Genomic DNA, 26,002 nt, shown 5'->3' on the forward strand with positions numbered 1-26,002 from the left:
ATTAGTTCTTGGGAACTCTGCCAAATACATCAGGTAGGTCCTACAAAATCCAAAATGTCACGATTCAACGTAATGTGGCAAGCATGAACCAACCTTAGTAACAAAAAATATCCAACACCTATCAATACTCAATAAACAGGAATTGACGTTCTCGTGCATCACAGAAAAAGTAGATCATTCATGGATACCCCCACAAGACTCATACCTCATTTGAGTCCCATTTTTTTTTTTTAAGATTTTATTTATTTGAGAGAGAGTGAGAGGACGAGAGTGGGGTGAGGAGCAGAGGGAGAAGCAGACTCCCCACTGAGCAGGATCATGACCTGAACCAAAAGCAGCCGCTTAACTGACTGAGCCACCCAGGCACCCCTTGAGTCCCATTTCTGTGACAAGACTCAGGGTAAGCTGAATCACTGGCCCTGTAGTGCAGCCCTTTTGGATGTGGTGTTGCAAATTTTAAAACTGACATTTCAAGAACCCACAAAGAGATTAAATGTGTTATGCTTTGATTTTATTTGGAATCATAAGAGAAACATTTTTAATAAACTCTTAAATTCTTCTCCATTAATGTGATTTAAGTAATGAATTTATAAAGATTGATTTGTTTACATACACCCAACTGTAGAAAAATTATATTCTTTTTGTTTGTTTGTTTACACCATCAAATGCAATCAAGCCAAACAAGATGGTTAACTAAAATGATTACTGAATTGAATGCAGCATTAGCTGATGGCTTTAAATTTAGAATGTGTTACTGATGTCAGGGCTGATTAGATTCCTTCTCTATCTAAAACTGATGCTATTAAAAGCTTTAAGCAATTTAGAAATTTAGATGTAGTCACTGAGTAAAATTCCAACAGGGTGAGAGAAATTCTATCAGAATTGATTCTGTGGTGGTGACTTTACATGTGCACAGATGTTGGTGGGGGGGGCCTTCAGCAATGGGGTAGAAAGAATAGGGTGCAGGAGGGGTGGTCTGTTGGCATCGATCCAAGAAAGGTAAAGAGCCTTGGAATAGAAAAAGTACTCATCTTCACACAGGGAATCCCAAATGGCATAAGGATGTGACTATTGCTCATTTCTGTTTCAGAACTTTCCAAGAAGCAGGCAAAATAAATGAAGGGGAAGCAAGAGGTTAATACGGCATCATGCTTCAGTTACTCCTCTACAAATGAACCCCCAGGGAAATCATGGTAGCCAGTGGGACCAACAGTTTTACTAATAAGAGGAATGTGTGGTAGGAGCAAGGGTGATCTACACACTGTATGGAATGATGATGCGTCAGGAGCACCTCAGAACCTAAAAGCACACTACAGGGATCAGACCCATCAAACTGCCAGGGAGAGTCTAATGGAAGAATTGTCCTGGTGCTCCAAGGAAAGAGTCCAGTCCCAGGGCTCCTGCAGCCGGACCTGGGGAGATGTTGCTGGTAGTGGTGACTTCGGAAAGGTGTGCCATGGGGACAGTATGCCATTTCCAATGTCTGTGCCTTTAAAATATTTTATTACTGGTCCAAATGTCCGAAGACATTTTAAATGGGAAGGAAAAACATTATTTCCTGGATTGAAATTCTCTGGATCTTTAGATTCTGTTCCTGCCCAGGTGTGGGAGAGGGTATCTGTCAATAGGTCGGATCTAAGCTGGAAGGCTCCTGTCATTATTAATGCAGCTTAGCCATCTCTAGGAAAAAGGCAGCAAATAATTTGGATCCCTCTATGTAGTTCCACCTAACAAAGGAAAAAATAAAGAGAAACACTTATTTCCATTCAAATGATGGGGAAAAGTAGCCTACCATGTAAATAGGAAGATTTGGTGATGTGAATGCAATCTAAAGTACGTAGCACATCGGAAGGTTATGATGTGGAGACCCGGGGTCTGTGCAGTGAAGGACTGGCCCCCCACAGGAATCCACTAACCTGTTGATTTTCTCATTCTGAGAGTGCTCCCCATCATCAACAGCGCCCAGCGGGAGCATCATCACACTCTTTTGGATGGTATCCTGGAATATTCTGGCAATTGGTATGGTTGATCCATCCCGGATCATGTCTGGCTCTGTTCCAAACACTGAAGCACAGGGAAAGAAGGCATTTGAATAAAATAATGACAAGACTACCCCTAGTCATCTTCTCAAATGTAGTGTTTGCTTTATCTTTCCCTTTTTCTTTTTTCTTTTTTATTTAACCCTTAAATTTGGTGCCTGGGGTAAGTAAGCTTCTTGATACCATGCAGTTTATATTCTAAAATAGTCAATAGAGTCAGGTTGCATTCCTTACAATTACCTACTTCAAAAAAAAATTTTTTTTTAATAAAATTTTTATTGTGAATTATAGATTTTATAGAAAAGTTGCAAAAAAAGTACAGAGAGAGTTCCCATATGTTCCTTACTTTACTTTCTGTAATGTTAACATCTTATATAACTATTGTACAGTTATAAAGAATAGGAAGTTAACATCAGAATAATATTATTAACTCGATTCAGACCTTATTTAAATTTCACCAATCCTTCCCTTTTGCCATTCCAGGATCCAATCCAGAATCCCACACTGTGTTTTGTCACTGCTTCTCACTCTCCTCTGGTCTGTGACAGTTTCTCAGTCTCTCCTTGTCTTTCATGACCTTGACCCTCTTGAAGAGTACTGATCAGTTGTTTTGTAAAGTGTCTCTTCATTTGTGTTTGTTTGATATTTTCTCATGATTGGAAGAGGTCATGCATTTCTGGCACAAGCATTAGAAGACAATGTACCTCCTTTTATGGTTGCTTCATGAATTAAATATTTGGAAAGTGGGACTTCTTTGGTTTTGTAACCAGTATACAAATAAACAGCTGTACTCAACTATCACCTGAATGGTGCAGTGTTTGTGCTCTACTGTCAAGGTATCCCAGGAAATAGCTTTAATGGATATCCTAGGGCCTAAGGAGCGATGACTTCAAACCTTCCAGGCAAGAAGTTGAGTTGTCAGTGATGGAGGACAGATGCAAAATAAAATGAAGACACGAATGATATCATGCCGTGTCTTTATCCACAGAGCAACGTGTGAACGTGAGGAAAGATGATGTACCTCATTGGAAGAACTGGTTTCACACACAATAAACCAAAAGGTGCCTTATGCATTCCTGTAAGAGTATTTCAGGTCTTTACTGTTGACCTTGACATTTCAATCACACATCACTCTTCAGCTGGGATTACATTTACCTTCCTAATAACTTTCCTTCCTCTGTTCTTGACTTCCAAATTTTACTGGTAAAATACTGCTACAGCTGGGACCAGGAGGAATGATTATGCAGAGAAGTAGGGCTCTAAGTCTCAGACCTGTCCTCTAACTTTTAATGTCTCTGTCCTTTGTACAGATAACCCTGATAAGATGTTATTGCTGCCAGATGGTCTGGACCTCCAGTCCCAGCTCTGCTCTGTTAGGGATGCGGCCTGAGGCCTCATCTGCGATAGAGTACCGTAAGTCATATAAACATGTGTCAGGGTTTCCCCACCTGGCTTTTGGGGACACCCTGAAAGTTCCCCTGCCTCTCAGAGTCCGCTATGTTGCAGCTGTCGGCAGCGTCCCCTTCCAGCTGCAGAAGCCAAAGGGGCTGGGTATTCCTTCTCCCTGCCCAGGCAGCCAGGGCCCAGGTATGTGTCCTGTGCTCACCAACCACATGATCCTGCCCAGGACCTGGAAGTGCATGCAGTTGAAACAGGCACCACCAAGGAAATTCCAAATAAAGCTATGCTGCCTTCTCTATCTCTGGGGAAGCAGAGTGGCACTGAAAAGACCACTGGTTTTAGAGTCAGGTAGGCTGGAATGAGTTTGGTGTTTGGTAATTTTTTTTAATTATATAAAATTTTATAAATTTTTGTATAAAATTTTATAAAATTATAAAATGAGCATCCGAAGCCTCTCTGTGGAAATGGCAGGTGGCCTGCTGTGGGGCTGTTTGCATCAGAACTGGACCCTCTGGAGAGTGGAGATTAAAGACCCAAACCCTGTGAGGCTAGGTCCATGGTTAGCCCCCTCCAGGGTGAGGCTGGCTCTTAGGGAATGCCCTGCCTTTATTTAATGGGTCTCACTTCCTGTTCCCTACCTCCGGCTGGCCTATGACCATGAAAACCCAAACCTCCCTGTGACCAAAAAGAACAAATCCCCTCAGGGCAGTCCAGTGTCAGCTTTTTTTTTTTTTTTTAAAGATTTTATTTATTTGAGAGAGAGAGAGAGAGCACATGAGAGGGGGGAGGGTCAGAGGGAGAAGCAGACCCCCTGCTGAGCAGGGAGCCCGATGCGGGACTCGATCCCGGGACTCCAGGATCATGACCTGAGCCGAAGGCAGTCGCTTAACCAACTGAGCCACCCAGGCGCCCCAGTGTCAGCTTTCTTACTCCATTAAATTGTAGCTCCGCTTTTTTTTTTAATAAGATTTTTTTTATTTTAGAGAGAGAGAGAGAGAGCCCATGCAACTTGTACAAGTGCAGGAGGGGTGGGGCAGAGAAAGAAGGAGAGGGAGAGAATCTCAAGCAGACTCTGCACTGAGCCCAGAGCCCGGAGCCCAACTCAGGGCTCGATCCCACGACCCTGAGATCATGACCTGAGCTGAAATCAAGAGTCGGACGATCGACTGACGGAGCCACCCAAGTGCCCCTAGCACCTTCATTTTTAACCCCAGATTTCCTATACTTTCATCCAAATTCAGCTATGCCTTTTAAAGGACATTTTTATATGTGGGTCATCATTTTCACAAGTATCAAAGACTCACAAGTCCATCATTTTGCCCCAAATTCACGCTTCCATACGTGAACCCAGCTTTGCCACTTCCAACTGGGTGCCCTTCATTCAGCCAATTCCTTCATCTCTTGCAGACTTACTTTGTAAACTTGGGAAGGCTGTGGGGAGGGGTCAGGAGACTGTGAAGAGCCCTGGGCAGAGCTGTTGACTCTCAGTAACAGAGCCTCTCTGAAAAGGAGAGCTAAACTGAAATTCTGAATGAGCCCGCTTTCTCCACTGCCCCGCCAGGCACTGAGCCCTGGAACCACTGAAAACTGGCAACTCGAGGTATCGCACGTCTAACCTGTTTTGATGGCTCTCTTTGCTGCAAGATACTGTTTATCTTTAATATTTGCGATCCATGGCTGTAGTCCTAGCGTCATAGAAACAGCCATCTGGTTGGAACTATTTCTTTTGGAGAATATATACTCAAGATGCTGCTTCACCTGAAAAGGAACATTTTCAGTGGTAAGAGAAAATTTCAAGTTATTCTCCCGTGTAGTAGTCTTTCATCAAGAAACTGAAATCCCAGCCCAACAAATTCGAGTGTCGTGATTTTACCCTCATTCTCACAGAGGGCCTCTGGGACTGAGAGCTTCAGCAGTGAGAGAAACACTGGTCTCACGCCCCTTCTATCTGTGGACCCTCCATTCCTCAGCCCTGCGCCCACCCCATCCTGACCACAGTGTCAGATTGCTAATGTTTGGTAATTATGAAACACAATACAACTTCTCAATTTGAATATCCTTCTTTTCGGACTTGTACCTTAATGACTATTTTGGGAATATTAGACATTTGTTAATTCCTGAAAGGGGGGGGGAGCAATTCCAAACTAGGCTATAATGGAGCCTTTTGTCAGCATCCTTCTCTGTCCCCTGGGCTCCATTCCAGTGGCCACCATGGAAATCCTCCCAAGAAAAATTCCACACTCTGAAATATTCCGCCCATCCATTCCTTTGACAAACAATTGTTGAATGCCTGTCATGTTGGCATGAATGTTTCTAGGTGCTGGGATCACAGCTGTGAGCAAGACCGGGGTGGGGGTGGGACTGGGGCTGGGGGCTCCCCTGGTGGAATCCGTATGTTGTAAGAAAGAGAAACAATACATCCAAAATGGGAGGGAGGGTGAAGAAGACAATAAAAGAGGTCAATGGGAGATAGAGATTTGGGATGAGGTGTTCTTGGAGCTCATTTATTCAGAGCCTACTTTCTGTTGAACTTGAGGTAAACTGATGATAGTTTGATAATTTAGACATAAAACTCCTTCCAGATAACATTTTCATTGAAGTGGCTGCTTTCAGAGTGTTGACTGCAGACACCAAGGGCAAACTAACTATGGGTTTGAGCATTTCCAGCTCCATCCCGCCATAGGCAGTCAGTTTCTCCATCTGTGTGTAAACCAATCTTGCCTTTATGTCAACTGTTTAATGTAAAAATACGTCCCATCACTCCAGCCCCAAACGGTTATTTATCTGACTACTGTAATTGCATATAATTATGGAAAGAGATTTTTACGGAGCAAAAATTATATCGGTTTCTTGACATTTGTTCCAGTCCCTTTCATATTCGGGGAAAAAAATGGAACTTCAGTGCTAACAACCAAATAGCTCACTACCCTGGGATGCGACACTCGAAATGTGCCGTAGTGAGAACAATGCAAATATGTTACCTGTTTTTCCACCACAGATGTATTCATGTGAGGGACCAGACGGATTGAAAATTTTCCTATAACTTGGCCAGGGATGACCGTTTTAGCTCCAGGCTCATCAAATGCGCCCTCAATCCCATGGATTGAAAGAGATGGGTACCTCCATAGGTGCATTAGAATCTCCTCCTGAATTCAAATAAAATTATTTTACTATATAAAAGATTGTTCCATTAAAACTCTGTTGAATTGCATTGTTGTATTGCCCATTTCTGTACATCTCTGACACCGCTCATGACAAGTTAATTATCACCTTCCTTAGACAGGCCTGGACTACAACACAAGCCTTTCCCCTCCAGCCCTGAGACTCGCTGCTGCCCTCCGCCTGACCAACCTGCTCCGCGGACGCGGGCCCCTCACTGCCTCAGCTCCACAGTGATTAGATGGCAAAGAGGCTTTCAGAATTTGGGGATTGATTAGAGATTTCTATCTCCAGTCACCATGATGATCAGTTGCATAGGAAACACATTTTCTTTTTCAGGAGACTTCAAAGAACTCTGCGTTATGTTTGAGCCACTTTTCTTCCCTGCTATGGCCAAGACAGGGCTGGTCCGAGGGAAGAGATCTACTTCACAACAATCAACTCGACCACTTCTGTTGGGCATGATTCTCCCTCTCCTGGCAGCCTCCAGAAGCAGTCATAGCCACCACACACCGTAGCAGGCAAAAGTTTTAAAAAGAAGAAGGTGGGGAAAGAAAACATCCAAATTTGCCAGAAATGAATGCTTTGGGCTCTGGCTTCTTTCCTACACTGCGGCAGCGATGTAGCAATGTACAGATTAGCCCCAAAGGCTCTTAATTCCGTCTACTGAAATGAAGATTTAGGAGTCTTGGAGCTAGAATAGTCTCAGACTGTTCTCAATCTTTAAGCAGAGAGGAAGCATGGGTAGCTGAAGGCCGGCATGGGATGGAGTCCAAGAAGCCGACTTGGAAAAGCACGTCTGTGAACTGAGTGATGGCCCCCGGGTTCCGTGCCCGAGGCCAGTGCCACCAGTCAGACCCCAGATAAAGTTCTGGTGCTCTAGACCCAAGGGAGGTGAATGGCTGTGAAAGTGAAAATCTGCCTCCGAATCAACATCCGCTTTCAGTCCTGAGATGTTCAGATTTGCAGCCCCCACGGTAAATGAGGAACAGGAGAAATAGGATTTATTACTGTCACTCCTCTTTCAGGAGGAGACCGTACCTTGGTGTCAAACAGAAATCTCTTAACCTGGACGCTGTTCCGGTATTCTTCTAGGTCCAGATCGATGGCTTCATACATCTTTCTCTCCTCTTCAGTAAGAGGGGCCACCTGGTCATAGATTCCAGGGATCAGAATATGACCAGAGGAGTCTACAAGGCTACCTGCAAGGTACGCACAGGAAATAAAGTCAGGTCGAAGTTATGAGTGTGCTGACGTTTTCAGACCCATTCCAATGTTCACCTTGTCAATGGTGAGATAGAAACACATGATAATTGGCTGTGACTTACCTATATTACATAAGTCCTCAATTATACCTTCTGTATCATAGATAAGGTTCCTTTTGAAATTTTAATTTATCCTGAGTTAAAAGTAATATATGTTCATCATAAAAAATCTTAAATATGTATATATATGTTATACAAACATTCCTGAGGAACTGAAGATCGTCTTTCTTTCTCAGCTTCTCTCCCCCTACACACACCATCATTTAATAAACACTCATCTTTCATCAAAAGCATAATACCCTTGAGGTCTAGCCTATGAGGCATACATCATGACCACAATTGCCTTCAGAGTGAATACGCAGATATACTAGTCTGTTATTTATGAAAGAGTTTGGGGATTAATAGGAATGGGGGGAAATCATCAATGAATACGTACAGAGGAAACAGAAGTAGAGATTTAGTAAACACTGCTCACTACCTTGAGAACGTACTTATCGAAGTAGCAAGTAGACTAATAGGAATGGTGAAAAGTGTATCCAGGGCATCTAAATTCATCCTCAGGCTGCCTGGGGCCTTTCATTCAAGTAAAGACATTTCATAAAAAATATGCTCCACATTCTTTTTTTTTTTTCATTTTTTATTTATTTGTCAGAGAGAGAGAAAGAGCATAAGCAGGGGAAGTGGCAGGCAGAGGGAGAAGCAGGCTCCCCGCTGAGCAGGGAGTCCGATGCGGGGCTCGATCCCAGGACCCTGGGATCATGACCTGAGCCGAAGGCAGATGCTTAACTGACTGAGCCACCCAGGCGCCCCATATGCTCCACATTCTTAATGTGACTATAACTTGACAAGGTCAGAAAACTACTGTGAAGCACTGTATTTCCAAATCTTCCTGTCACACCCGACAATTACAAAGCAGGGGGTCGAAGGATCTGGGAGAACCGATGCGTTCCCCCTCATTACTAGACACCTGCTATGTTTAAGGCAAGGGATGAATGCTGGAGACAAGAGGACCTGTTAAGACCCCACTTTCATCAGCAACAGCACCATCGCTCACCACACAGGCTAAATGACAAGCATGACCCTCCCTGAGCCCAACAGCAGATGGTCAGGCTCTCTGAGTAGGCACAACAGAATCCAAGGTAAAGACCCTACCAGAACCCACCGCGATGGCCCTAGTATGGGACATAGTGGGTGTCCCAGCACTTTGAGATGATCCTACAAGGCAAAACCCCAAGCTTGGAGGTATCAAGGCAGCAAGATGAGAAGGGAAGGCCTCACTGTTCTGGTTTTCAACCACATCCTCCTTAGTGCCCGCTCCTGGTCCCCCCACACTTCACCCAACTTCTACAGCTGCACTTTGGGTACAGTTTGCAGCCTGCTGTACATGAACCAGCCTCCCTGCAGCACTGAGTTACGGAATTCCCTGCATTTAGCCCAATGAAGTATATAATATAGTAAATAAATGGTATAAACCTGTTAGTAAAATTCAAGTCAAACAATACATTGGGTGCCAATGATTGGGACTGGCTGTCATTGACTTGCAGGCCACCCTCTGTACCCTCACCAAAGTCAAAATCAAACATAAAAGCACCATCAATAATACAATCACTAAATCTTCCCCTCAGTGCATGTCCCTAAACTGCTGACATTCTCCTAGGCAAGCACAGAGCTGCAAAAGTGAGTAAGAGACAGACCCTGTTCATAATCTGGCTGGAAAGACACAGGGAAGAAACACCTGTAGGTCCACAAACAGTTGTAAAGGGGAGCACTCTGCAGGAGCACAAGAGCAGGCCGGGAGCCCACAAGGGGGGGGATGCACAGAGCAGCATCACGGTTGGGCCCCAGAGATTGTGTGGGACGCGCCCAGCACAGCCTCGGTGGTGGGAAGAGAGGGGTGTTTGAAATGTCAAGGTTAACAACAATTAAGACATGAAATACTCTAGCGGCCAGGATGCTCGGCGTCCATATTTTGACACTGAACTGTGACATTTTTCCTATTATTCCAGCTGGCCTTGCCAGATATTACCACGGGGGTGGGGGTCAGGGGTCGTTACAGATTAGGCTGGGCTTTGAGCAGACTGGCCTTTCTACATGCTCACTGCACTTCTCCAGCAGAACTGGCCCGGCCCAGTCCTGGGTATGGTTTTGAATCACGGATCCTGTTTTCTCAGGATGCAGGGCAGCCTTCCCAGCTGCGGGCTGGAAAGAGTGCCAGCAGACACATCTCCTGAGAGCAGAGGAATAGCATGTCCTCCTCTCCCTGCCCCTTCCACCCCGCAGCAGAGGGTTGTTTGGGGGAGCTGTGGGGCACACGGTGTCCTCCAGGCACCGCCAGGCACCGCCACCGCAGGGCTGGGCAGTGGGAAAACGCCACATGTGTGCTGTTCATGTTTCTGCGTTCCACGTCTTGCCCCAGTTCTTCAACGTTGAATGCGTTCCCATGAAAACAGGATGTTGCTGAAGGAGTTCATCTCCCCACCCCCCTTCTCCTTTCCCACTTGAAATCATGATCCTCTGAACTTGATGTGACTTCTGCAGCCACTAGGGCCTCCTCGGCCAGGAGCCCAGCCGGGAAATGCATGGGAGGCAGAGAGGGTGGCGCCTATGAGAACTGCAAGCAGGAAGCAAATGTAATCCTTGATCCCCAGGAGTTCTCTTGGAATTTAACATTTTAATACTACAGGGTATTTGGTGCTTATAAGAGGGCCCTGGGCCCCATGATCCTCCCTGCCTTGTGGCTTTTAGGAGAGTGCAGGGAATGGGAATGTCCACCAAGAGGAAAGCTCAGGAGCTGAGCACTCTGTGCAAACTGAGCATCTCCACGCCCACCACCTCCCACCTCCCAAATACACCCCAGTCTAAGTCTCTTTGAAGATGGGGGCGGACTGGTTTCCCTGTGTCCCCCAGTGGAGACTCCCGTGCCTTTCACACAGCTGACACTCAATAAACCTTTATAATCTATTAGCAATCACAGTTATCAGGATCATACAGCTGAGGAACTCGGAGGACAGAGAGATTAGGAACTTGTACAAGGTCACACAGCAGCAGGTTTCCTGACTAGCGTGTGGGGCACCTGCCAGTCTACAGGGGGAGGACCCGATGGAACCAGCTTTCCTGGGACATCCTAACCTGCGGTGGCCCCGAAGGAGGGCCTACTGGGGTCAGCAAGCCAAAATGCTTGTCATCAGTGCCGAAGCTCAACTCTAGGTCCTTAGGTCTTTGTACAAAGCATATGAAAGCCATATAGATGACCCAATCCAGAATCATCTCATTATGGGTTATTTGATTTGTCTCAAAAAATTAAAGAAAGTGAAACCATATGCTTTTCATTCTGTTCATGATCCTGATCTGATTTTTCCTAGCAGAGCCACAGGCATTTGTAGAACTAAATGGAATTCTAGGCCTGGGTGAAACTGTACAGTCTAAGAGAATGTCATGCAACCATCATGATTGGGGGAGAGTGAAATGCACCGTAAAGATCTGATAATGTTGTTCCTAGGGAAGAGAAAATTAGTTCTGATAAAACAGAAAATGAACTCTCCCCGCAGCTCAAATATTGAGTTGCATGCTATCTGAATTCTTCTGGAAACATAAACACTTTAAAGGAAAATGGATTGTTGTAGCCTGTCTGAAATTATCCAGCATGGGAAATACTGTCCAAGAATAATATTTTAGGAAAACTAGAAGGCCATAAAGGAATAGATAGATGGTAGATAAATAGATAGAAAGAATAGGTGGATGGGAGATGAATGACATATAGCAGAGCGAGATAACCCATGATAGGTAGACATACAGATTTCATTATTTCCTTCGGGGAATGAAGGAACAAGAAGCCCTACAACTAAAGATGGTCCTGAAGACCCTGAGAACACCTCCCAACAGGTGGCCCAGGTTGGCTGATGGTGCCCAGTCTGAGACTGCCAAGGCCAAGGGGATGCAAGCGAGTGGGGCAGAGGTAAAGCTGTGTCAACACAGAAAGAAAAGAGACTTTTGCTAATCAATCCCTGTAGAGGACATGCTTTTTGGTAGTTTGTCTGCCCAAAAGGGGCACATTGTAACATTTGCATTAAGGTACCCTGTGTGCCAAGGAGACAGATCCAAGTATTGTGGGATCTGAAGCTTCCCTGACAACCTCTTTTTAATTATGAAAATAAAAGTGAAGTGTCTTTGCCAGGACTGTAAAAAGGGGCCACTCCAAGTGAGGATCCTGAGGATGCAGCTTCCTTCACTGCCGGGATCCAGCTTGGCTGCAAGCAAGAGCGACAAGATGAATCAAGGTGGTCAGGGTGAGCACCCTCGCCCTCCGGAAGAGCACACACATACACACGCCTTCCGCCGGTGAACTCCAGGTGCCCTACAGGAGGGCAGGAACAGGTGGCAACGAGTAAACCGATGGGAGCCCACAGAACTGGAGACAGGGTGCCAGGTGGTGCTGGTGTCTTCAGCACCATCTCTGGATGCCTCTCCAGAGGGGTCTCTCTGCTACTGCCCCTGAGTATGGCTAGATGTGTCACAATACCAAGTAAAAGAAAAGGGGGTGAACTGGGGAAGAGCTTCGGTCCATGAACAAAAGTAATGTGGACTTAATAATCCTAAGGAACATTTAGCCGAAGTGGAGGGGGAGCTAAGAATATGGTTTTTCTTCTATTCCACCCTTACGCAGAACTGGCTTGGAGGCCAAGGGAGGAGAGATGCACTGAGTCAAACAGAACTGTATTCTGGTAGATTCCATGATGCTTAAAAAGTGAAATGAAGGAGCGCCTGGGTGGCTCAGTCAGTTGAGCATCTGACTCGTGGTTTCAGCTCAGGTCATGATCTCAAGGTCATGAGATGGAGGCCCACGTCAGGCTCCATGCTCAGCGGGGGTCTCCTTCTCCCTCTCCCTCTGCCTCCACCCCGCACCTCTCTCCCTCAAACAAATAAATCTTAAAAAAAAAAAATAAATAAGGTGAAATGAAATAAGACATTACCAAGAAGAGCAACCAAATCAGCCATTGGTTCATTGAGGATACCCCCAAAGGTTCCTGAATGAAAATCTTGATCTCTGCATCTCACCTATAAGATGGGTAAAAGAGAAGATAGGCGCTCACCTCTGAGGTTGCTCTGGGGATAGCGTTCACGTGATAGAGAATGCCCCCCACTCCGTCCCTCAGGACTCAGGTGGCTACCTCCCAGTCACGACTTGGACCATCTACCCCTCCCAGGTCTTCACTTCTCATTCTTTCCCGAATCCTCGAACCTGATTTCAGTCCCCAGCTGTTTCTCTAACACAGCTCTGTCTGGGACCAGCAGCCCCTTCTCCGAGTGGCTGAGGTCTATGTAGCCCGCCCATCTACCCTTCCAGAAACCGTCTTCTCTTTATTCTTCTCTTGCAATTCTATCGATGTCTCCACTAGTAACTTCCTCCCTGCCTCCCACTCTGGAGCTCAGTCCACGGCTCATAAAAAAAACAAATGATTTACCACGGAGGGACTTTCTGGTTCTAAATTGCTGTCAGTATGAATAGAAATGTTAAAGGAAGCTGAACTGGACAACGTGCTTGGGGATCACAACCACCCTGGGCCCACTTTACAGGTAAAGAAACAGGCTGCGAGGTTAAGGTGTCTGCACAAGACCGCGCACCGTGGAAGCCAGAGTCCCATGCAGCCAGGCCATGCCGGCGCCGCCCTCCTCCCCCGGACCACACACACCCATGGGGCTCCTGCCTGAGCGCAGAGCAGGTGCCGTCCCACTCATGGCAGCCCAGCCCCTGATCAGGCAGGCAGAGTCACAAACCCCTAAATCCTCTCCCTCCAGAAAAATGCACACAGCACGGCCAGTCCGGTTGGGAGGCTTCCCGAATCCCCCAGTCCCGAGACCTCTGGGACCCCAGGCCATGTCTCCAGCTCAGAACTCTGCTCTCCCAAGAGCTTTCTCTCTTCCCACCAAGATCCCAGGACAGACTCCTCCCTCCACACCACCGCGAATACCTCCACCCTGAAGTAGCTGTTTCCTCGTGTGCCGTAAGTGAGGGCTGGCTTCCTCTGGCTGAGCCACAGATTATCTGAAATGACGACGTAGTCTACACTGGAAAAGAACCGGTCCTTCTCCTTTCTGACCAGTTCCTCCAGGCCAGCGGAACCGGCTTCTTCCATCCCTTCAATGACGAATTTGATATTCACAGGGAGATCCTGAATCAAATTAACAGAACAAACCATTCTGGCAAAAAACTGCACGACTTGACCATTCATCTTTTCAGATCCAGAATTCATGTGCATGTGACTTAAATACACGAATTATTACATACATTCAATGTACGGGTTGTCCACATTCCCAACAGCTCTGTTGACAACAAAGGAGTTGTAACCAAGACAGTGAAGGGGATTACAAGGGAAGACCCTGTGTATAGCCTCCAGCATGACCCTGATGGATTCAGCGTGGACCCTAACAGATGATTTGGGGAAGGAATTCTTGGAGGAGAAGCAACACCCACACTGTGGAGCTCTCCTGAGCCACCACAGACACAGATGCTTTCCTCCTTCTCCCCGAAAAGGAACCTTTCAAGAAAGGTTACTCGATTACAAATCTCTTTTCTGTCCTCATAATTCTGAGCATGATAAATGAGAACTCTTCCCTTTGAAAGACTGTCTAATGTTTAAGCCTCAGGATAATTTTTATTTCAAGTATCTGTTATTTTTCAGCTTTGAGTTCAATCTGCCTTTTAACTTATTCAAAGGCTTTGATCTTGCAGCAAAATGGAACTTGAGTTTTTCTCTAGTTAATATTAGGGCATAGAATAGCTCCTTTAAAATTTTTACAATGTGCCTTTCCCCCATTTGGTTTTGATCTTTTTGTATCTTTATAATTTATAACTTCATATCTTCGAGAGCCACATGAAGAAGAGAGGTCAAAGTCTTTTCTTGGAGCATAAAACACACACAGGAGAACTCCAGAAGTAATTCTATGCAGATAAACGATGGCACAAACAACTAATTAAAACTTAATTAGTTTTAAAGAGTGGGATTGACTCACCAAAGATTAACAAAGGCAGGATGAGTGGAGGATTATGTATTAGAAAGTAAGTGACCTTCGGTCATTCAGTTGGTTAAGGGCATTTGGGGATAATGATTTGTTCAAATGTATCCTTTGCATAGATTTATTTCTATGTGTCTTAAGAAGTTAAGCTAAAATTCTGAAATATTAATATTTGAAAGCTCTTTATTAACATTAACTAGAAAACAATTGCTGAGAAGTAGTTGGATAGCTTAAGAAATTTCTGGCAAAACGTGATTAATAAAATACAAGCCAGTAGCCACTACGTGTTGGGGGAGGAGGACAGACCAGCTGCCAGGCCTGGGTTTGGGTGTCTGCTCTGTCACTGACACCCAAGGGACCTGGGACAAGCCATTTGACCTCTTGGCCACTCACCTCCCTACCTATGCAATATGGGTAATAACAGTTGTCTGACTTTTAGTAAAACAATCCAGTGATGTGAGGTGCATTCAAGTGCTCAGTAAGCAACACAGAAAGAGAGGATGGGAGGGCAGAAGAACAGGGAAGAAACCCACCCTCGTAAAGGGCCTCGCACACACAGGCACTGAGGCTCCTCTGTGTGTTACCCCGTTTACTCCTCTCCAGGTTCCTGAGGCCGAAATAACTATTCCTAGTTCACAGATTAGGTCAATGAGGCTCAGAGAGATCAACTGATTTGTCCAAGGGCAGTGAACATTTCTTATGTTTTGTTTGTGATTATGTACGTTTCAGAGTTGAAAGTTAAAAAGCAAAGCAGATTTTGGCCTTCATACAGACTCTTTCTTATAAGTATTGCTTTCTCCCTTGGGAGGAAGGAAGGGAGGAGGGAAGGGAGGGAGGAGGGTAGGGAGGGAGGGGGGTAGGGAGGGAGGAGGGCAGGACGTTGTCATCTTCCTTATCATTGTCATCATCGTCATCATCATCCCTGTCATCATCATCGTCCTCATTGTTGCCATCATCACTGTCATCACCTTCATCACCATCATCGATATCACCATCATCATTGTCATTCTAGTCATCATCATCATCGTTGTCATCTTCATTGTTGTCATCTTCGTCATTGTCATCACCTTCAATTATCGTCACTGTCATCATCACCATTTCATTGTTGTCATTCTCATCATCCTAGTCATGATCGTCATTACTGTCATTGTCCTCATCGTCATCATCATCATCCTGTCACCACTGTCCTCACCATCATTGTCAACATTGTCATCATCATTATTGTCATCATCCTCATCATCATCATTATAATCATTGTCATTGTCCTCCACATCATCGTCGTCATCATCCTCACCTTCACTGTCAATGCTGTCATCATCATCATCCATCACCTTTTTTGTCATTCTCGTCGTCATTGTCATCATCATTGTCCTCATCATCATCACCTTCACTGTCAACATCATCATCGTCATCATGAACATCACTGTCAACATCATCCCTTCCCAAACACAACTGGTTACCTACTTCCTCCAGGGATCTGAAGGTGCTCACGGCATTAATCCACGCTAAAACAGGGCCTTTATTGTCTGTTGCTCCCCGTCCGTAAAGTTTTCCTTTAAAAATAGGGGAAGAATTTTTAGAAAAGTACAAACACCTCTGCCAAGTTGAGTGAGTTAAAAACAAAGGTAGTGTTATGGGTAATCATTTTAACATTGCTTTCTATTTTTCCAGACACAAATCTTGCTCTGAGGTCACAAAGTCTGATTTCTTATATAAAAACGTTATGGCCATCAGCTAATCAGATAATATAAACTAATTTGAAATATACAGGTCCCTTTGGCCTTTATAGGAATTAGCTATTTTATCCAAGTTCATTGAAAAGGACCTGAGGATTTGTTGCAGAATGTCATGTAACACAGCCTCTCATTTCAAGATTTTATAATTAGTAGAAGAATGAAAAAGGGGTATATGTGTATCTCCATTAACCTTTCTTCTTTTTTTAAAAAACACAATTACATTTAGTATTTAAAAAAGGAAAATGTATGACCTAGACAACTTTTTCCTCCCAAGAACTCCCATCTTGGGAGTCAGTTTTGCCCAGGGGCACACATCATGTGTACATAGCTCGTAGTTTCTTTCACAAATGAGAAAAAAGCCAGCCTCATTGGACAGCTGGTAGACTATGAGACTGGTAGCATTTGTCCATTCTTAACAAGAACAGGGTAAGGCCTGGAGCTGGGGACAGGAATCACATCTTCGATTCCTAGTCCACAAAGAACCCAGCACTGATGTGTCACTGACCATCCACTTCCGTCAGCGTGTAAGGGTCTGAGAGCCACCCATCTTCCTGTCTAGCAGGCTGCACATCCAAGTGGCCATAGAAGCACACGGTGGCTTTCTTCGGATCATTCCCCAGTTCGGCCAGGATGATGGGAGGTATCGGGAGAGTCTGACCATCAGGCAGCTGAAAAAAAAAAACAAAAACAGATCACATTAAAAAAAAATGTTGTTTAGTTCTCGCAGAAAATTCAGACGTGACATTAGGAGTCCAGTTTCTACCCCTGAGTTTGTTGTAGAGCCCACATAATTTTTCTAATCATCATTTTATGTACCTCTAAAATGGGTACCACGAGACGCTTCACTAAAACATAAAAAATAATTAAAAGTAAATGTGCTTTCTTGGATGCATAGGGGCAAACAGTAAACTTAATCAAACACGCTCTCCAATATGAACTCAGACTCAAATGGCTTAAATTAGGTGGACGTGGTTCTGGAAAACACACACCATTCGGAGACTCATCCATGCTGAAGCAGGCAGCACTGGCGCCTGGATTAAGGATCACCATTTGCCACCGGGACACAGTAATAAGCAGTGTTTCTGGTCAAAGACTGGATCCTTTGAGAAAGGTACATTTGAACATAAGGGAAAGGACAGTTGGGGAGAAATTTGACCCACATGTGAAGGATATGAAGAGTACGGGGAGGGGGGCCTCTCCTTCCCTTACCCACCCCACTCGCTCTCCGCTGCCCCCCAGTGCTGCCACGACGAGAAATCAGTAATCCCGACTCGTCTGGGACAAGAGGTAATTTTTTATCTTACTGGGAATCGAGATGATGGGGGCGTTTTTGAGGAGGATCTGATGGGAGCAAGTCCCCGTCTTGCCACGCTCGAGGGCAGGCAGGGCTGATGCCCACAGAAGTGGCAGCTCGTGGCGGGGGGGCGGGGGGCTGTCCAACACCTGCTGAACACCCAGGTCCACGGAGTCCACACTGGCTCCCAGGCGCCGGAGCCTGTCTGCAGCCAGCGTCATCATTCTGAAGAGCTCCCATCTGAGGCGGGGCTGGGGCTGAACCGAGTCGCTCTCCACAGCCACCCACTCCTTAAGCGTCTGTAAGGAGAGGTGACAAGGTGATTCGTCCGAGGGGGGCCGACCACGTCAATCACGTCCACTCTAGGGGATGTGGCTCGAGGCCCGAGGCACCAGATCCCCAGCGCGGGCCGCCTGCTGCGAAGACTGAGCCAGCAAACACAGTCTTCCTCAGCGACTGCAGATGGGCTGGTGTCCTCAAGAACCCAGAGGCAGAGATGTCTGCCTCATGAAGAAGAACAGGGCAGGACAGGCTGGGGAGAAGGCTGCCTTCCTGGACACCTGGGCCTGTGCCTCCTTGGACCCGCCACTTCTCGTTTCTTAGGGACCGGGAGCAACTGGCTGGCAGCCCGTCCTAGGGACTCTGGGCCTCCCACAAAGGCCCCTGGACGCCTCTGGAACTCGCGGCTCAGTCTAAGCAACCACACAGTGGCCTCGGCTGGGCTGCACGGCGCCTGTCGGCTTTGCGGTCGTCCCCCTGCCCCCACACCTCCAGAACCCGGTAGGTGATGTGCCCCAGGGCTACGCCTTGCCTCCTGCCCTGGGTTCGGCCCATTCAAGTTGTATGACTTGCGGATGCTCCTCAGGCTCGTAGCCTTGGCTCCCTCCTCCATATGAGGAGGGTAGTGCTCTCTGCCTGTGGGTCACTGTCGGCGTGAGGCTGCCACACAATAAGAAATACCTATTTTGGTCTTCGTCCTGGGCTCTTGGCCAGAGCCCCTACAACCTTTACAACTTCCCATGCCATAAACGTGCTGGGAGCATCTTCTGTTCAGAGATTCGGTCTCTGTCTTGGGTTCCTAACACAGAGCTCCTAACTCCCTTGGACTTTCCTGGGAGACAGGAGAATATTTTGTTCTAATGAGGCAGTTCTAGTGGGCTCCTGGACAGGGGCTGGTCACCACAAAGACCAAGCTGTGATTAGAAGCTTGGGGCTCCCCACCCCAGCCACATCCTCTGGGGAGGGACGAGAGGCTGGAGATGAGTTAATAATCACTCATGCCCACATGATGAAGCCTCCATAAGCGTCGCCAAAAGTATAGGGTTCAGAGATCTTCCAGGTTGGTGACTGCAGCCTGGGAGAGTGGCGCACCCCAACCCCAGTGGGACAGAAGGTGCCTCCAGACCCTGCCCTATGTGCCTCTTCATCTGGCTGCTTGTATCTACCCTTTATCATGTCCTTTATTACATAACAAATGGCAAACATAATTAAGTGTCTTCCTGAGTTCTAGAGCTGTTCTAGCAAAAGATGGGACCAGAGCAGGGTTCATAGGAGCCCCGACTTGCAACCGCTTGGAACATGTAAATAAGGGGGTCTCACTGCCTGAATGCGACTGGCATCCACTGTTGGCGGTGGGGGTAGGAGGGTGACACTCACACCAGGCAGGTGGTGTCAGAAGGGAGTCGGACTGTGGGATGCCCCTGTGGTGTCCCGAGAACTAGACAGTTGCTTAATGTGTGGAAAAGGCACACATCTGGCCACAGAAGCGAGGGGAGCCATCGAAGAAAACAAGCATTCCTTTCCGTGAGGATTAGAGATGATGACGTGCATAAGACTTAGCTCAGTGCCTGGCTGCTGGCGGGTGCTCAATGAACTCGAACTAATATTGAATTATCAATAATAATCAATCACATTGATTGATTATAAGCTTGAGTTACTTATACTGGGATAGCCACCATTTTTATTAAAAAAACTACGCATACTTTGGGTGACTGATCTTGGATTCTCCAACTTATTTTAGTCTGATCTCTGTTCTGGTTGTAGCACTTTAATTTTTATTATGAAGAAATTCATTTAGCCTAAGGAATATTGTGTTTTACACACTTAAACTGGAATTCATAGAACAGATGCTGCCAAGTGGTCCCTAAAGGTAATGGATTGGATACATGTGAGGAAGTTGCAGAGAGGAGAGTTTTGGCTCAAAGACCCAAATCAACGTATCTCCCCCACACGCTGTCCCTCTCCCCCTGCTAATTCCAACCTACAGCCAGAGTCCCCACTCAGTCTTCAAAAACCCAATAGGCATTATGTCAAGTCAATACTCCCATGAGCACGAGGAAGGATTCCATGAAGGTCAAGTCTAGGACCTGCGGCCTGGCCATTCAGCATTGTGTGATAGCAGGAGACACGAACTCTTGACTGTTGCTAACATTGGCTGGTTGCTCTAGTATACATATACTGAACACAAACTGTGGGCCACACATGGCATGGGGGCTCAAGGGACAAGATCCCGTGACATGTCATGGAGTCCCCGGCTGTGGTGGACTCAACTCACCCATATGCCAGGGGACAAGCAGGTCAGCGGAGAAGAAGGGGACTTGCAGGCTGATGGAGGCTACGGCCCTTCCCTGCGCCCACCCTTCTGCTCCCAGGCCTCCCTCTCTCCTTGCTCCTAGCCCTCCGGCTCCATTCTTCTCCCCCGAGACGTCTGCCCACACCACGGGCAGTTTGCCACGTAGTGAGTTCGGAATGGAGCAGAGGATTATAAGGGAGGAGATAAAGTGCACATTGCACAAGGACTACAAAACAGCTTTGACATTGAACTTGGCAGAACTCTGGACCTAAAGCTTGCTGTAGCCAGGTGGTATTACTCTGGGATGGCGTCACGGGGGGTGGGGGTGGGGGATGAGTCGCAGGAAGGCTTTGCAGGAGGAGGGGACCTCAACAAGGGCCCCTCTAACGCGGGGCATGGGCACTCTGATGATGGTCCAGGGTCAGCCTGAGCTCAGCGGGCATCATCGCTACCCAGACAGTCCTGATCAACACGCTAGGAATGCCCTCTCTAGGAGGAAAGGCTGCGGAGGGATCTCTTCCCTAAATGTAACAAATATTTATTAGTTTAACTCAGTGAGGAGCCATGGGCATTTTAAATGGAATTAAGTTTTCAGGCAAAAAAAAAATCCACACCACCCAGCAAATAAGCATTCACCCAGATACCCAAAGTGTATGTCATGCAAGCATTTTGTGGGTGTAGTTTCTCCTACCTGTACAAACTCATTCTGATGGAGATCGATGTACTGGAAGGCCTTCTCCAATAGCCCAGCGGGCGGGGAGGACGGAGAGAACATGCCTCTCTCAAGCAGCAGCAGGGAGGCAAGGAGAGAGGACACCTGGAGTGGGCCATAGGGGAGGGACAGCAAAAATAAATCCCGGATTTTGGACTTTCAACCTTTCAAATAATTCAAGAAAGCTTATGTTATCCATCACAGCTGCTTCCAGTCATTTGGACTAAAATAACAAAGGTAGTAGAACAGGAAAGATATCCTTTGCTTTATCTTCACCGAAATGCTTCATTTTCAACACTTAAGAATTTCAGTAAGACAGAAACCAAGAAAAGAAGCCCGTCTCTCAACGCCACGCTTGGGTTGTTCCTGCCATGGAATCGTTCCCGTCGGCTCTCGTCCTGAGAAGGTAAGTCAGCGCCCTACGCCCAGGTGGCAGGGGCAATATTTGTAAGAGAGATTAGTGGGAAGCACTTCAAAACAAAACAAAACTTTTCTGTATGATCAACCAGTTTATTAGAAAAAAAATACTTGGTAAGGACTCTCTAAAATCCTGTGCGGTCTTGTACATTTCTCCCACCGCTCCTAAAGGTACAGGGCCTTCCACAGAAACTCCCAAGCCCTGTTGCGATGCAACACGGAAGGCCTGAGGCTCACGTGGACACTGTTAGCCACGCTCTCAGTCTTCCCGCAAACCCTTCTGGCCTCTCTGCTTCCATCCCTGAGGGGGCCCTAACTGTAAATGTGGGACCTGCCAGAGACCCTGGCCTCCCCCCTCTTCCCTCCCCCGCGGCCCCTTTCCAGCCATCCCTCCGCCCCCATGGTGGGCTCCAGGCTGGGCTCAGAGCAGAAAAACTGGGTCCAGAGGAGGGTAGGCTGACCAGGTTCCGAGCTAAACTAATGCTCTTCTTCCCGCCCAACTCTTCCTTCTGGATTGTTGTACATTTTTACAATAGAACCATTTTAGATGTAGGCTGCTTCCTCCCTTGGCCTCCGCTTCCAGGCCAAGGTGAGGACTTGTGTCTACAATACAAGAAACTGCAACTCAATAATAAAATACAAATTAACCCAGTTTAAAAGTGGGCAAACGATTTGAAGAGACATTTCTCTCACCAATGGCCAATAAGCACATGAAAAGATGCTCAACCTCATTAGCCATCAGGGAGATGAAAATCACTTCACACCCACGAGGACGGGTTAAAATGGAGAAGTCCTACAACAGGTGGGGATGTGAGGCGGCGGCCCCTTCCTGGGCAGGCCCCCGACTGCATTCCTCCTGGCAGCCGAGAGGTAGAGCTAATCCAAATGACCATCCGCGGACGAGCGGATACACAAGACGTGGCGGCCACACACAAGGGGATGTTGCTCAGCCACGAAAACAGATGGAGGGCTGACCCACGCCAGGGCACCAACGAACCTTTAGCACACGGTGCGAAGTGAAGGAAACCGGACACAGATACTGCAGTTGGTATCAGCCCATGTACGTGGAATGTCCAGAACAGGCAGATCCTGAGACGGGGGACCTTGCAGGCTGCCGAGGGCTGGGAGGATTGGGGGAAATGGGGAGCGAGTGCTGATGGGCAGGGGTTCTTTCTGGGTGGCTGGAATGGTCTGAAATTGTGACGGCTGCACAACTGGATATACTAAAAGCCCCTGGAGTGTGCAGTTGAAATGGGTGAACTGTAAGGCATGTGAATTACAGTGCAATACAGTCATTATAAAAATAGCAATCATAAATAGAAGCACTCATTCAATAATATATCACCAAGTTGGAGAAATGCCCATAAAGGAAGCAAAGTAGTGGGTAAAAATAAGGTAAAAAGGGGTGCCTGGGCGGCTCAGTAGGTTAAGCGTCTGCCTTCAGCTCTGGTCATGATCCCAGGGTCCTGGGATCGAGCCCCATGATGTCGTCAGGCTCCTTGAGCAGCGGGGAGTCGACTTCTCCCTCAGCCCCTACCCCTGCTCATGCTCTCTCTCTCTCTCATAAATAAAATCTTTAAAAAAAAAAAAAAAAAAAAAAAGGTAAAAGGGAGCCGGGCTCATTCATGAACAGATTAAGAACTTAGTCCAGTAGATGGTGCCAGTGGGCCGTTGACAAGCTCCCTTTGCCTTCTGTTCTGAGAGGAATGAGGCTGGATTCAGCTAAACTCAGCTAAGCAGAGCCAAAAGCCAAAGGTTACAAATAAATCCCAAGGAAATGAGTCCTCAGACCCACACTGGCAGGAAGATGGAGCTCTGGGCACCCAGGAAAAGCCCTTTGAAATGGAGTAGGCTAATTTTTTGCAGCTGATACACCTAAATCAATATTTGAACTTTTATTATTCATTTGTTCAACTTCCATTAAAAATTATTTGATGCTCCTCTCTGATAAAAAATAAAAAGGGGAATTTGAAGAAGAAAAGGGAGCCACAGGCAAAGAAGGAAAACGGTGACCGCAAGGACCGAGAATATTTCCAGTGTCAGTGGGAATGGCCTCCTTCCCAGTGGGAGCCGCAGGCCAAGGACTGATCTTCCAGAAAGACTGTTCCTGCACACTTCACCCCTCACTTCTCCCTCCCTGCGGAGCCGACAAAGCCCTGCTGTCCTTCGCCCTCAGGCCCACGGGGATTCACTGGGCACCAGCCCCGCCTTTAAGATCCCGGGTGGGACCCGGGCTGCAGATCGGCCCCCCCTGGAGTTTCTCATGTTCCTTTACCTTTCCGCTTGTCTCCTTGTGTTACAGTCACGCTTGACCTTGAACTAATCACCCAACAAAATTCTGCAGATATAGAAAGTTGCCAGAGAACTGGAAGGTGAAGCATGGGGTCACGGGGGCAGAGCCGGGAAGGCCCTGGGCTTCCTGTTTTCTTGGGGAGAGCAGGTAGCCCAGCCCTGTGGGGCCCGTCCCAGACGAAACCTTTCTTGCTCCACAGGCTTCTGCTAATTCCAGCTGGTTGTTCTTTGGGAACAAATTTCCTAGAGCCCCTGTGCTGAATCTTAGTTTTAAACACTTTACCTTTTAAGACTTCTTGAAGTTAGGCCGAGGTCTGTGGTGTAACCGCCCCTGGGCCCCAGTCCAGCTCCACCTCCTTAGAGCCTCCCCACCCCCCGCTACTGCCAAGCGTCCCCTGGGATGCAGGCCTGTTTTCACTGTCCTCTCCCAGCTCCAGACAACTGGACAAAGTTAGATGCTCCCTGTGCTTAGCTGATGGCAGCCTTGAAATCACCATGGGCTGCCTTCAGAAGGGCACATCCACCACCCACCTGGAACACAGCAGGTGCCCTAAAAGGGGGCTGGGAATGGGGTAAGCTGTTGATGAAACCCACTCCCTCCCCATTTGCTACTGTTGTTGGATTTTGAAGTTGACTAGAATCAACAATAGAAAATGAAAACAGGGTTGCCTCCCACCAGAGACAGCCTGACTGAGCTGGCCTCCCCACCAGGCACACAATGGCCAGAGGCCAAACCCTTTTCTGCCTGTAAGAAACTTTAGTGCCAGAGTCAACCTGCACACCAAGAATTCTACTTACCGAGTCTTCTGGAGTCCAGTGTGATTGTCTTACAGAGGCTGATCTGCCCGTGTCTGCTTGGATGGATTTGTTATAATGCAGAAAAAATGCTTGAGTTGCCTACTTTATTTCACTATGACAGGATTAAAAATAAAATCCCAACCCCAAACCAGGCTTTCCTGGAGTGTGTTAATTCCCCTGCAGGAGCTGAACTGAACTCAGTGATTCTGCAGAGATTAACTCCTCAACAAGTCCCTAGAAGCCTGAGCAAGCCCGGGGCGTGGCTTTCGGAAGGCAGCCTGGAGGCAGTCTAGGATGAAGGAGAGGGTTTCAAGGAGCAGAGCTCCCCAGAAAGTCCCCAGAACCGCCAGTTTCTCCACCAGAGAGGGCCAGAAGCCAGGGGGTGGAAGAGGAGCTGGGTGCGGTCCTGGGGCGCAGGTAGGACAGGCAGGAAGCCTGCCCCCAGTGCCCTCGGGGCCCCAGGCTCCGTACACAGTGCTCTAAGTGCTCTATCCTGGCCACTCCCGACTGCTGGGGTGCATGTTCTCTGCCTCCCTCCGGTCTTCGCCCCACGCAGGCCGCAGGGAAGGAGAAAGCAGGCATTGTCTGCCCGTGATGTCACCTCAGAAAGGCCTCTTGTGACCCTTTTCATTCCCTCCAGTCTGGCCAGGGACCTGGGCCTCTCCAAACATCAGCTGGAGAGGCCGTCCTGCTCTGCGCCACTTCCGAAGCCGGCTGCCTTCTGGAAACGGGCCAGTTCACAGCGCGACGGCAAACAGCCGGAGAAGGGGTGAAGGAGAGAGCCAGAGGCCTTGCAGGCCTGCCATGTCGCCGAGGTCACGGCCTGAAAGGCGCGGTGCCCTGACGGCAGGGTCACCCGTGGAGCTGGAGGGTCTCCTCAAAGGCAAGGACCGAGCGCCGGGCGTGGCCTTCAGTGCTGAGGCTGAAGGGTGTGAAGCCCAAATCATCAGTGGCGCTGTGCCCGGCAAGGCCCTCGTCGTGTGCTAAGATCGCCCGGCTGTGGTTAGACGGGAACCACTGTTTTCTCTTTCTTCCTTTAAATCTCATTTGGTGGACTTTTCGTATGAGTGTGAACAGGATAAATCTGAACCACCTGCAGGAGGGACTGTCTGATCTCAGGGCACAGCAAACGAAATCGGGGTCCTGGCGGCAGCGGAACAGAGAAGCATCTGGAAGCTCCAGCAGGAGGAGGAGGGAGGCGGGACGAGGGCGGTGTGCACAGAGGAGCCGAGGAGACCCGGATGGCCCCGGAGCGTAAAGGCAAGGGCAGACCCCAGACCGGGCCACCTCTTGCAATAGTAGT

At 47.5% G+C, this 26,002-nt stretch overlaps 1 protein-coding gene across 1 annotated transcript; it reads right to left on the reverse strand.

Annotated features, from left to right (window-relative positions):
• Positions 1-562: 562 nt before the first annotated feature.
• On the reverse strand, positions 563-24,763 carry CNDP1 (carnosine dipeptidase 1). Its single transcript, XM_021686161.1, has 12 exons — positions 24,700-24,763; positions 21,172-21,297; positions 18,058-18,207; positions 17,120-17,282; positions 16,343-16,431; positions 13,834-14,034; positions 12,835-12,919; positions 7,641-7,801; positions 6,422-6,586; positions 5,057-5,198; positions 1,917-2,064; positions 563-1,727 (listed from the first exon to the last, which is right to left on the reverse strand). The coding sequence occupies exons 2-12, from the start codon at positions 21,253-21,255 to the stop codon at positions 1,661-1,663; spliced, it is 1,455 nt and encodes a 484-aa protein (XP_021541836.1). The 5' UTR covers positions 21,256-21,297; positions 24,700-24,763; the 3' UTR covers positions 563-1,660.
• Between the last annotated feature and the right edge of the window lie 1,239 nt (positions 24,764-26,002).

The sequence above is a fragment of the Neomonachus schauinslandi genome, chromosome 14, assembly GCF_002201575.2.
Source record: "Neomonachus schauinslandi chromosome 14, ASM220157v2, whole genome shotgun sequence".
NCBI classification, from domain to species: Eukaryota; Metazoa; Chordata; class Mammalia; order Carnivora; family Phocidae; genus Neomonachus; species Neomonachus schauinslandi.